The sequence below is a fragment of the Pagrus pagrus genome (genome assembly GCF_965226575.1).
Source record: "Pagrus pagrus genome assembly, chromosome: 1".
NCBI classification, from domain to species: Eukaryota; Metazoa; Chordata; class Actinopteri; order Spariformes; family Sparidae; genus Pagrus; species Pagrus pagrus.
The window spans coordinates 24,225,545-24,239,494 of NC_140185.1; the positions used below are offsets into that span (position 1 = coordinate 24,225,545).

At 41.1% G+C, this 13,950-nt stretch overlaps 1 protein-coding gene across 3 annotated transcripts in view; it reads left to right on the forward strand.

Moving 5' to 3' along the window:
* Positions 1-13,950, forward strand: part of myo1ea (myosin IEa) — a 53,428-nt gene that overhangs the window by 11,838 nt on the left and 27,640 nt on the right. For all 3 annotated transcript variants that reach the window (XM_084353908.1, XM_084353906.1, XM_084353907.1), the window contains exons 2-5: positions 6,343-6,486; positions 7,558-7,647; positions 8,817-8,911; positions 12,952-13,039. In XM_084353908.1, coding sequence (XP_084210034.1) covers positions 6,343-6,486; positions 7,558-7,647; positions 8,817-8,911; positions 12,952-13,039 — 417 coding nt within the window. The remainder of the gene's footprint in view (positions 1-6,342; positions 6,487-7,557; positions 7,648-8,816; positions 8,912-12,951; positions 13,040-13,950) is intronic.

Genomic DNA, 13,950 nt, shown 5'->3' on the forward strand with positions numbered 1-13,950 from the left:
TTGAGATGCGGATGCAAAAACAAGCTGTTTGTTGAGAGGAGAGATATTATAAAAACATGCACTGGATGTGTACATTGTTAAAGCATGTCCTTACGATAAAAATGTATTGGGAACATGACGTTTTAATGCAGCATTGACTTCAGAAATCAGGTCAAGGAAACTGGTACATGTTGGTGCCTCTAATCTACTGCATGAGGGCTTATCAAACATGAGTCCATTCCCGGCCAAAGTCTAAGTCACATCCAATGAAATGCTTTGAGCTTTTTCCCCTGCAGTCCCATTCAGTACATGACCTACAGTAGTAGTCCGTCTTGTAGCATTAAGAAGGCTGTGATCTTAAAGCTTCAGAGGCTTCAGCTGTACAGAAACTCAGCCGGTGTCATTTGACCAGCATTCGATTCACCTTCACCCCATGTGGTCGACTTTACATATCTGTCCTCAGTCATTCTCTTGCATCAAAGTTGTGCGATTTCTCCAGACTTTTGCTGCAGAGTGATTAACGACTTAAGTTGCTTCTTATTTTAGAAGAGAGGAATTCGTTCTCATGGCTCCCGTCCAGATTTTGACTCAGAGGGCAGAGCAGAGACGTAGTCTTAACACATGGTGGACTGTGTGTCAGATCCTAGTGTGGAAAAGCAGACCGGCGCAGAAGGGAAGAAATGAGGGGAAAAGTGCCGCTTATGAATCTGAATCAAACCCAGCCATTTCCTGTACACCGTGCCAGAGCCGCGCAGTACTCTCCATATATGGTAATGGTATTTGCATGAAGGGAAACCCTGGGCTTATGGATCAGGACTGGTATTGAAATTCCTTTGTATTAACTTTTGGGAAAAGGTCCGGTCTGGTTTTGGTTTTGGATGATCTGATTATAAAATGAAGTCAAAACTGTCTGCATTGATTTTTTTAGACATGTTTTTTTTGTTGTTACGGTATCTGTAAAAGTATCGTATATTTAGATCAAAGTGCTTCTAAATACAATATATGAGTGATGTCAGCTGCTCGCTTGTTTAATGAGTCTGTGTTGCTGTGCTCCGGAGGAAGTCTGTGGTTCCATGGTGATGGTGTTGTTATGGCCACCATAGACTCTCGTTGTGCCAGATGTCCCCTGTGTGTATGTGTGTGTGTGTGTGTTTGTGTGTGTGTGTGTGTGTGTGTGTGTGTGTACTATGATGCCACCACCACCACAAGCCTTCAGTAATTCAGATTTCAATTTGAGACAGCAGGTTTCTGATTATAACATGCATGAATATCAATCACAAACATCGGTCTCATAATCTCCAGTATCAGAAAATTTTCGATGACAATTCATTAAAATTTTGAGCAGATGAATATAAAATAACATTAGTTGGATGATTTTTATTGTGTCCTTAACAAAAATGTGTATAGCAACCTAAACCATAACAAATAGAGTAAGTTGAGTGAGTTGAATGTCAACGTTAGCTAACGTGTTATCAAATACATTGTTTTGCCTTGAAATGTGGCCTGATGTCGCTCCAGATTTTCACCATCCATCATTTTTTCAGTTGATGATCATCCCGTACGTGGTAAATTATCCCATCATTCAAGCTTCCTGCCCTGAGCATGACATCAAAAATAAACTGGCCGCTTTGTGAATATGGTCAATAGCGAGTAAAAAAGATATGAAATGTTTATTGAAAAACAAAGTATTCACAAACAAAAGAGGAAGACTAAGAGGACGGTAGGTTCGTACATAAATACATTTTTCTGGCAGTTTAACATTCGGTATTACATGTATGTTTTATAGTTGTTATGCTTAATGTACAGTATGTGCTGTTGCATTTTGTATTGTCTAAACAAGTATGTCCAGTTCCCCTTATAGGCATTAATAAAGTTGTTTTGCATATAGCCTACGACGTCGTCAGACTTCAGTAACATCACAGTGTGACTTAGTTAGTGTTAGTGAGCAGCCACCAACTCACTGGGTTATGTATAGCTGCAAGGATTTATTGATTAGTGGTCAAAAATATATATATATATATATATATATATATATATATATATATATATATATTAAAAAAAGCCAAATATTTTGATCGCTTTGAGAAACATTTTAAGAAACAAAGTCAAAAATCTCTGATTCCAGCTTCCTACATGTGAACATTTTCAGTTTTCTTTACACCTCTGTGACAGCAAACTGAATATCTTTGAGTTGTGGACACACATGACTTTTTAGGACATAATGTTGGACTTTGGGAAACACCGATTGACATTTTAAAAAATATTTCCTGACATTTTGTAGACAAAACAACTAATCGATTAATCAAGAAAATAAGTCACAGATTATTGACAAAGAAAACAGTTGTTAAAGTTGCAGCCCTAGGGTTTAATTACAGTGTAAGACACATAGAAATGTAACTAGATTCATAAAAGTGTTGAAACACCTACTGTTCACTACACTATTACTATACTACTGTATACAGTATAGTTACTGGTTCGAAAACCTGGTACAGAGAACAAATCTTTGTAGGGAAAGTGACTGCCCTACTACAATCACTTGAGTATAATGACCCTCCAGCAGCAGTTTGGTAGTTTCAGGCAACTCCCAGAAGTCTTTGTGTGCATGTGTGCAGCCTTCCTCCTCTGTGCAGCTACTCCCTTCGTCTGCTCCCCTAGATAATATCAGAATATTTTCTTAGTCCTCTTGCCTCATTAAACAAGGCCTAAATCAAAACAGATGAAACAATCCACAGAATATTTGACGTTTACCTCCTACGTCTCCATCTTATTACCTCTCCCTTTTTGCATCTGCACACTTTCATTCCAGACATAGCAGAGAGAGGTTAAATATAGCATGTTCAATTGTTTTTGCTTTGTGGTCAGGCCAGTGCTCTCTCTTAACGTCTGCTTTCAGAGAAAAGCTCCTCATCTGTCAGAGTACTACTTTTAATAAGTAGGTGGCAGTGAAAGGAGAACTAGTATTTGTCTGAATAAAAAGAGCATTTGGGTTTATAAGTGATATAAAGATCAGTGAACGCAGGACTCTCGACTGTATTGAGGCACACTCAGCCCCTCTGATGACAAAGTTAATTCAAATAAACACAAATCTTTTCAGAAGAGTCCGCTTCATATTGTTGGTAATAATCTTACCAAGGAGATTACCAGCCTTCTGTAACCTGAGTAGGTTATTGGCTTTTCTTGCATGATAGTGCCCTAAAAACGGACAAGCCTGGATGCTCCTGAACGTCTACATCCACAATCTTCAATCCAAACATATTTAGCCTTAAACTCTCTTATTAAACTTAATATTTGCTTAATATTAAATGTCACATACTTACTTACTTAATGTTGTTGTGTCTCCAGTCTGTTGTGTGTCCACAACCCAACTGCCAGATTGAATGTTGGCAAAGTATATTGCTGCAAAACCACAGATAAGTTAGAAATGTACATTTTTTTATGTTGCAACTTAAAAATGTTCTCTTGTCACAATGCTGTGCTCATGCTCTAAGTAGGTTTAGGCACAAAAAACACTTAGGGTTAGGAAAACATCATGTTTTGGTCACCACAATTGGTTGGAAATAGCCCAACTTCCCCAAAAATTATTTTGTTGCCACAAATATGGCTATAAATTTAAGGTTGCCTTAAAAATATCCAGTACGTTCACACATACAAATGTTGAAGACTTGCTCTGCGGTCACTGGCTTGGCAGTCTTCTGGCTCCACTCCACCTTTAATAAAACATGTGAATGTGATATGACATGTTTTGTAGACATGTCAGTAGCTCATGTAGCCTATGACGTGTACCCATTTGGAAGAATCAGTGGTTTGCAGAAGCGTTACTGCTAACATGCTTTTATCTACTCTGTACAAATGACACCAACTGAATGTCTGTTAATCTTGAAAAAGGGATTTCTTCACTGATCTCCTTCTTGGAGTTTCTCGCTTTTGGCCTTTTTTAGGGAGTTTTCCTTATCAGAGGGTCATAACTTTCCACAAAACACATTAATAATGCAGCAAGTGTGCAGATGTGCCTGTGTGTTGTTGGCCTGTTTCTCTTTGCGCACCTATCGCTCCCTCCCTATATTTAGATTATTGTCTTGTTATGCTTCATTGTCAGGAAGCATTTTTGTCCCTGTGAGTGACATCACCGTGTCATCGTTGCTAAGGAAGGAAGGAAGTCAGCATCTCCCTCTGCCGCACCTACACAGCAGTAAAACATGTTAATGGTTGTGAACTGGAGAATTAATCAAGCTATAATTTGCTGTTTCCCTCCTGAGGGGTGAATTCCCGCTGAATTAGGCTGAGAAGCTGTTAACATTCCTCACCATCTCCCATGCTACGACAGAGTCTGTAAAGTGGTTTTAATTTTGCTGTTGTAAAGAATAAAGTCGCCCTGGAGGATATTAAACGCTTGCTGGCCCTCCTCCCTGGCTGAGTAATTAAGAGTTAATTACTAAATGCAAAATGACTTTCCACAGTTTTTTAGCTGTGGTGTTACTTTGTGGTCCTTGATACGAGCAGGGTTGTGCCCTTTTCTGTTTTCATTTCATGCACCCTCTGATATCTGTGATGCATCCGGTTTGTGGAGTGATTATTCCGACTGACCTTGTTCGTCACTATAAGTTGAGAATATTGCTGAATCTTTTGCCTTGCACAATATTAAAGGTGCAGTATAATGTTGAAATCAGAGTGAATCCACAATCTCTGACAGTCAAAACATAAAGTAGATAACCAGAAACCATTCTTGATGTTGGAAACAGCAGTGTAAAGGACTGTTTTCCTTACCTTAGAATGAACCTTTCATATCCACAGAGAGAGTAGAGTCTGCCATGTTGCACCGTTTCTACAGTGGCCCAGAATGGACAAACCAAACAGTGGCTCGGGAGGGGGCCTGCTGTATTTTTCCCGTTCTTAGCAGCCAGTGTGGGGGAGGGTGAGATGAGCAGTCTTCACTGCTAGGAGCTAATAAATCCTGCCTAAATCCTTTCCTAAAACAACCGGGCAAACCCCATCTGCTAATAAAGGTCCTGTGATACAATGGAAAGCTCAAGGAGAGCCTCGAAAAGGATGATGGAGATAATGAAGAAAACAGTTCCTGTATATTAAGTTTAATATAAAACATTTGATAAATTCTCATTTTCTCATAGAGATGCTCTAAAACCATATTGCCATAATGAGCCATGCCAGCTGCTCTGTGATGTTGTAATGTGTAGCTAAATGCTAGCATCCACATGCTAACAATAAACACGCGGATGTTTGATGTTTACCCCGTTAACCTTCTTCATTTTAGCGTGTTAGCAACATTTGCTAATTTGCACTAAACACATTGCGTTTCCTGCATTATATCACCCATTTGCTAGCATGCTAAAATGCTAGCCTAGGTGGCTTCTAGATGCTGCTGCCTTGCAACGTTTTTTTCATGACTCAACCACTTGAACGCTACACAACATATAGTATACGCAACTACCCATGTTGTAACCACAAGCTCTTGAAAAAGGGTTCACCAAAATCAAGGGGTTCATCCTCTGGGCACCATAGATATCTGAACTAAGTGCCATGGTAGCCCATCCAGTAGTTGTTGAGACATTTCAGTCTTGACCACAGACGTGGGCTGATCTACTGCCGTCCAAAGAGATAAATATAAAAATAATGTTTTTTTAAAGAATATTTTATCTCTACACTTCTGCTACATGAAGTATAGTATAGTATAGTAAAGTATAGTATAGTATAGTATCTAGATGTTGAAGTATGGCTGCAGTGAATTACTTTGTTGAGATTGCCGCTCTGCTCCTTCCTCTCCCCACACTTCCTCACTGAAGAGGGAGGAAGTCAAGAGTTAACTTGTGTGTTGACTAATGTTCTGGATGCTCTCTGCGGCTTTGAGCGATTCTCCATCCAGGAGAAAGAGACTCACAGCACATTGTGACCCTCGTCCACAGTAGCCAGACAACACTGACTCATAGCGCATGATGAATGACCTCAGTTCTCCGGAGACTCACTCAGCTAAAACAAAAAAAACAACGGGAATGGAGGGAGAAACCCGATTGTCAGGATGTGGGTCAGAGCATCTTTAACACTTAGACAAATAACACAAAGCACTTTTGGGAATCTGAACATGCAGTACTTTGTCCAAGTTTGCAGTAAATGTGCACACTTTGACGTTTCCTTGTTGTAATAATAACCACGTTCCCCTTAGCTTTCATTTTTGACAATCTCAACAGTGCGATAAAACCACACTACCTCAGCCTCTGAGTGGGCTGTAAAGCCGCAACTCATTCATGTAGCAGCTTCACCTTGATGACCGTCTCTCGATGAGTCCACGCGACCTCATTGTGTCCTTTTATGGTGACCTAACAATTGTACTTTGTGTGTGTTTTGTTGCAGGGGAGCCGGGGGCACTACCGGTACCACTGGCAGAGCCACAATGTCAAACACAGCGGAGTGGATGACATGGTGCTGCTCAGCAAGATCAATGAGGATGCCATCGTGGACAACCTCAAGAAGAGATACATGGATGACTACATCTTTGTATCCTTATGCTCACAATCGCAGTTCACATCCCGGCGAGAGATAGCAGAGCCACGTCTCATCCACGCTATTCCCAGAATAGCTGAATGGTCATTCACAGCGTCACTGTAGCAGTGAGTAATAGCTCAGCATTAGGAAGGTAACGCCTTCAGACTGAGGCACCGCCGTGTGCAGGGGGCAAAGGGCCTCTCTGTGCAGGCCTCCACCCAGACCTCTGACTCCAGCTCCTTCACCAAAGTCTGGATTTACTCTAGTTTTGTCTCACTGTGGTGCAAAATGTGAACAAATCGGTGTGAGAAATAGCAAAAAGAGAAGGAGAAGTCTACAGTCTGGCGTGCTGAGGGCTATCATTTTCATACAGTACATCACACAGATGTGGCTGTGGCCACATACACACACACACATACACACACATGTATACAGTACACATAAGCTGTTCATGACGTGAAATGAGTTGATGAATGAATGAATAACCCCCTTTGAAAAAGCAACTCCGAGCGTTCACAAAGCAGCTCATTACATAAACCTCATCCGCACCCTGGCAGTGCTCAGGATTATGAAGTTTAGTAAATGCTGGCAGTTTTCTTTTCGACATCTCTGAGTCAGGCCTTTGATTTGGGTCAATAAATAGCCGTAACTGTGAGGTCTCCTTGCCAAGGCTGCGGGTCACTGTAGGCCACCCACAATAGCAGCTTTATTTGCCTTGAGCAGCGTTCTGGCTCCGGGGCATGAAACCTCACAGTGTTACATGGTCAGTCTATTCTCTGTCATTTGTAAGCACTGGATACTTATTTAGCCTCAGGCCCGATCACCAGATACTCCACTGCTGCACTCCTCCACTTCCCTGACGTCATGGCAGCCGTAGATTAGGTCACTCGTTTCCTTTATAGTTGTAAAATCTCTGTGAATATGCAATTTAGTTTTAAAACTCTGCTGCCGTGAAAGGAGGAACATTTAGTACTATAACACAACTACTGCACTTCCAATAAGAGGTGATTTAAATCAGTGTTGTTTGTTTTCTGCTGACTTGTTTGTCCTCGCTGTATGATCTTTAACATGAATCCTCATCAGACATATATCGGTCCTGTGCTCATCTCCGTCAACCCTTTCAAGCAGATGCCATACTTTGGGGAAAAAGAAGTGGAGATGTATCAGGGTGCAGTAAGTAGACTGATGAAAGATTCACATCCATAAATTCACTCACATATTGTAGAAGTACTGATGTGTCTGGGGGATTTAAGATGGCAACAGTGTGAAGGACAAAAGGCTTTGAAACGAACTGGGTTAGCTGCAGTGCGAACTTTCCAGCGGGCTGGCACAGATGTTGCTGTCAGAAACTTGACTCAACCATTGAGAAGTCTTTGGCAGCACCTTCACAGAACAGCCTGTTCAAGTCTGCCTCCTCTCTTGGCCGGCCGGCTGAGAGTGGGCTTGTCTCCTTAAGCCAGGAGCACTGAAAGACTTAAAAATCCTAACTGACTGTGAAAACACTCTGCATCACACATGCCAGATTTAACAGTTTGGCAGATTATAGTTGTTAGTAAGTGCACCGGGTTCAGATTCACAAGTTCAGATTTGCTCAGAATAGTTTAAAACACTCATGAAGCGGCCGACTCGTTTGCTCGGTTGGAGGAAAACACATTTGGCTGCTGCAGTGATAGTCTGTCTTATTTTGTCCAGATTAGAGCTGCAACTAACAATTAAGTTCAATATCAATTACTCTGCCTGTTATTTTCGAAACTAATGATTTAGTCAATGTCTTTAAATTTCTTCTTGTTAAAATAAATGACAAAACCAGCAACTGTTTGACATTTTTCTTGAAAAACGATATTTTATTGCATAAACGACTAATGGTTGCAGCTCTAGTGCAGATCAGTCTTCTCACAGTCCATGAAATAAGTCATCATGGCCAAAGTAGCATTAAAGGTCCAATTTGTAAGATAGTCACATACACTTTGGATCGGTGGCCAGCCCTACCTACCAACCCACAGCATCCATTTTTGACTAGTTGGGAATGAGACTCACCAATCAACTGTCTTACAAATTGGACCTTCGGTATCTAAATTATTCTGTATTTCATTACTTTCAACTTATTTAATGAAAAGACCAGAAACAGCTGTGTGTTAATCCATCCCTCAATACTTGATGGCTTCCCTACATGTCTCAGTAATTCCCTAAAACAGCTGGGCATTCTAGTTTTTTGCAAATGTTGCTCAAACAGGACTTCATACTAGTCCTGTAATACTACTTGTTAGATGAATAGCCTCCACAAAGTTTACTACAAAAGCTGTTCGACCTTTGAATTTAATTAATCTTTTGTCACCTCTCAGGCTCAGTATGAGAACCCCCCTCACATCTACGCTCTGGCAGACAACATGTACAGAAACATGATGATTGATCGTGAGAACCAATGTGTCATCATCAGGTAAGAACCACATATCGTTCTCCACCTTCTTTACGCGTCATGAACTCACCACATGTGACAACCAAAGTATGTGACGCACACAAAAGAGACCACATGCTTTACATTATTTTGTGTAATATGAGCTTTTCAGTTGACTGAGTTTTCATTTTGTGACTTCTCCCTTTGTGGCAGGAGATAGTCATCTGTGCAATATGATCTGTGAGGTGTTATGTCAAAGCTGAAGTGCAGCTGAGTCTCTGCAGGTCGTGATAATGGCTGGGAGGAGAGCAGGAGAACAGGTTCCACCACATCCTTTGAAACAGCTGACCGGCAGAGAGTGACGCCTTCCTTTAGTGTGTTTCTATCCAATCTTTTTTTCTTTAAAAAAACAGGAAGAACACCTGCATGATCCTGGAATCACCCTATACCAACTCTCTCCTTAGATTTAGGGATTTATGGCTGCTTTTTCAGCCTGTTTGAGTTTGTCTGTGAGTGTTTTTGAGCTCCAAAGCTGCAGAGGGAAAAGTGTGGTGTCATGATTGAGGCTTTATCCTGGTCACCTGAGCGGCGCGGTTACTATAGTGCTTACCTCATGATGAATGACCCCTGCTTCAGCACTTTCGCCCGTTGTTTGGACAGCCAGCAGTTGCTAGTTCAGTTTCCCACATAAAGGCACTGAGGTGGATTTTGTGATCGACTAAATCAGCAAACAAAAGCATGGAAGTGGTTTTTATGATGAACCAGGTCTCGGCAAACAAAGGCTGCTGTGTGAACTGCTGGCCAGGCAGTGTGGTCAGCATCGGCCTGTGTGAGCGCTTTTTCACATTTACTAAGAAAATGTGTGAAATAACCACCAAGGGGAATTCAGGATGAGGTGTCGCAGCCGTTTTGACCAATCCTGCTGGGAAATTCTGACCTTTTTCCTATTTCTTTAGTTTTATCTGCTTATTACACAATGTGACTGGTGCAGCTATTGCTAGACATCTGGATCAGATATTAAAGGGATGAACTGGAGCAAGTTGGTGTTATCAGTTTGGCACTCCCCGTTAAACTGTTAGATGAAATCAGAGCTGTTTTAAAAGACTCAGCCAAACGTTTTGACGCTTGAGGACCAACAGCTTCGGATCAGGAATCACCGAGTACGACAGAGAGAGCCACGATCTCTTTCTTTCTGTTCCTCTAAGTGGCTTCAATTTCAGTCTTTAAATCAACACGTCACCTGCACAACAGGATCAAACCTAAACCTGGTTTTGGTTCGGGGCTCATGGACAGCTGACCTTTTGCTGTGTTGACTCTGTCTTCTTGTTCTGAGTCCTTGCTGATTCACCGATGTGGTGTTCCCCACAGCTGTTTGCACATGATTTCATCCACCATTCCCGTCTTTTCCTCCTTCTTCTCAAAGGCACCGATGACAGCAAATGAATTATTTTAGGCTAAAAGGTCGACTGATTGTGCTGCTTTGAAACGGCTGGCTCAACAGTTGGGACATTGTGTTGTACCAACAGTCAGACGTCTAAGAGTGTGTGTCAGACAATAATGAAAGTATGTGAGGTAGCACGACTGCTATCAAATCTGAGTTACCATAGCATATTAGGATTGAGACTTACAATTATTTTCATGGTTGATTAATCTTTTGATTATTTTTTTGATTTGTTGATTTAGTTTTTTGGTCTAAAATGTCGGAAAACTGGTGAAAAATGTCAATCGGTGTTTCCCAAAAACCAAGACGACATCCTCAAATGTCTTGTTTTGTCAACAACATGAAGATATTCAGTTTATTGTCACAGAGGAGTAAAGAAACCACAAAATATGCACATTGAAGAAGCTAGAATTAGAGAATTTCTCCTTTGATTTCTTAAAAATGACTCAAACCTATTTATCGGTTATGAAAATAGTTGATTGATTAATTGTTCCAGCTCTTTGCCAAAAAAAACAACGCTCTATCTCGCCATTTTAAAGAAAGTGAGAAAAAAAATGCCAGATCCACAGCAAAAGTTAATGGGGTCTGTTCTGGGCTGAGACTCATCCTCCATCCACGTTTCGTGGAATTTGGTTTGTTAATTTTTGTTTCATCCTGCTGACAAACCAACCAACAAACAAAAGGACACGGGCGAAAACATAACGTCCTTGGCAAAGTTAAAAAAATAAATAAATCTGTAATATATTTGGGTGTCTGTCATCATGTGTTATCAGATTGCTTCAGTAACACAACCACAATTATTGCTCCAAGAGTCTGTGAAATAATCACAAACTCTTTTGGTGGATTAATTGATTTAAACTGAGCCTTGCAACAGCTGCACAGTCTCCTGTAGCTTAAAAAACAAAAAGAAGTCATTGTTTTCAAAGCAGCTAGAATACGGTGCTCTTGCATTATCTGTGAAGCAATCTTGAACATACAGAACTGTACTGTACATGCAGCTTCAGCCGTGTGGGAATGCAGTGTGCCTCATTAGATTCAAACAAAAACAAAACTAGGAGTCAGTGTTGACTTTGCATCCTTCTCATAGCTGAAGTCAGTAATAATTTATGAAAGTTAAAGCTTAAACCTCTGCACCTCTGCATCGCAATGTTCAACTCATGTCCTTGTTTGGTTAATAAATGTTGGAGGAAGCTGACAATGCCTTCAGCGCCACAACAATGAAGCTCGCCCACTTGGGGGGCTCGAAGTGGGACTCAAACTCCCGCTGCAGCTTGTGTTGAAAATAGCTCTTCAGAGTTTAACTTCCCTGAGTAAAAACATGCTCTCAGACGAAGCTCTGGAGGCTTTTCTGACATTAAAAAGCCAAAACTACTGCTCAGCATATCAGTTTCTCGTTGTTACTTGGGTGTGCAGTGAGGGAGCCCAGACAATGCAAAAAGGATTTGGAAGAAACCAGGAGGTATATAGGGGGGAGGGTCACAACCATATAGTGACTGCTGTGTAATAGAGTGGCTCCCATGACTTCCTCTGGCAGCCTCTAACAGTCTGCAGCTGTGTTTCTCACAGAGGCATTACAGACCTGACTCAACTTTAAGGCGCAGAAAGAAAAAACAGACTCCGCTGTCATCCGCTGCCAAACCACATATGTCAAAATAAGTACGACACTGGCAAAGTGAAAGGCAAGGAGGAACATAGGCAAGTGTAGGATGAGGGGAAGGAGATAGATGAGGGAAAAATCTGTGAATGTGACAAAACAAGATTAATGTCCTGATTGTCCAATCATCTGTCCAGATGTGCTGTAGCCTAACACACAGATAGCCTCTGAGTTGAAATTAGCTCCCAGGTGCACAAAAACACATTTGTTTGAACAGTAAATAGAGTGTGTACACATGAAAGCAGGAACTGGGATTTCACATGTTAGTTCGGCAGGTTCAGTTTAATGGATGCGTTCCAGGGGCCTCATTTATGAAAATGTTCTTAGATTTGATTAGAAGATACATTCTTACATTCATCTTACATTGGATTCATAAAAGATGCTAGCGTGAAAACACTTGCTTAAACAGGTTTTAAGAATCCTATTTGCAACGTCTCTTATCTATAAATCTCAAATCAACTCAAACTGACAGCACCTGTCTTGTGATTTCCTCTTACATAACGCAGCACCAATGAGGGTTTAGTCAGGAAGAGAGATGGACCGAAAGAGAAAATCTAACTTTTTGACAGATGAGATCAGTGCGACGGTAGAGGAGATTGAAGCCAGCAAGCATATATTATTCTTTAGTATGGACTAAATAGTGAGTTGACGAACAAACCCAAATACGCAGCTTTGGATTCAACCACACGCTTGGATGCATTTTCGAATAGTTAGCAGGATCAAACAAGCAAAGAGATTGGTGCAACTTTGGGCAAACAAAAAACTGTTGACTTGAGAGACTAGAAATGATGGCATCATGAACATGTACACGCAGCTGCTCGAAGCAATTACACTGGTCCTCCACACTTAATGGTTAAAATACCAAACAAGCACCCAGGTCTGCATGAATCACTTCATCTTGACATCTGAGCAGGTGTCACATGCTGTTAGTTCACTGAGCTCAGTTTGCATGAAGACACACACTAAAATCTTTGTGTATTTTTCCAGTGGAGAGAGCGGAGCGGGGAAGACGGTGGCAGCCAAATATATCATGGGCTACATCTCCAGAGTGTCAGGGGGCGGACCCAGAGTACAGGTGAGAGGAGCTGCCTCGTGTCTGTCTCCGAGGACTGATTGTAATAGATGCACGAGACGCTTGAGATTCTTGAGATGCTTCGCTACATAGATGGGATTGTGACTCGACAGTGATTCATTTTCAACTCAAAGAAATATTTTGATCATCTTCTGTGATGCACACTTTTATGGTGTGATTTGATACTTTTTATTTCATAATTTTGACTTTTTATCTCATAATTTAAGCTTTTGTATAATATTTTTTTTGTTATTACTAGTGAAAATGGGCTTCCATAGCTTGTTGGATGTACTGGTGCTTAAAATATAATGTTAATTAATGTGTGTCCTCCTTTAATTATTTCTTTGATTGTATTTTGCCCACCGGACTTCATTCACGAATCGTTCAAATGACAATAATGCGACCGCAGACTTCAAATCAAACAACCTGTAGCTTCTTCATTCCTGCACATATTCCTCTCCTCAGAGCCAATCCCTCCTCTTATCATCCTCATCCTTATAGCCCACTATCAGCCCATCAGCAGCCTCTTATTCGCCCAGCCCCCCTTCAGCCATCTGGCTGCCCCCCAAACCAGCAGATGTCCAGTTCCTAAGCTCGATAAAGATCTAAAGTTTGATGAGGAAATGCCTGCGCCATGATGGCAGTGGGATTTTTATATGTAATCCACTCAGAGCTGCTTCCTCTGAGGCGACGTTAGAAATCATCTGCAGGCTTTAAATTCAACAGTGAAACAGCGTTATCATTGTTCCGAGTTGCATGTTACAGTCTATATATATGTTACACTCATATAGCTGGTTATGAAAATAATTCTCTTGGTGTCGTTTGTTTAAACAAATACAGCCATCACATTGGAAACACACACACACACACACAATCCGACATCACGTTTTGTCTCCACCTCTTCCAGCTCCTGT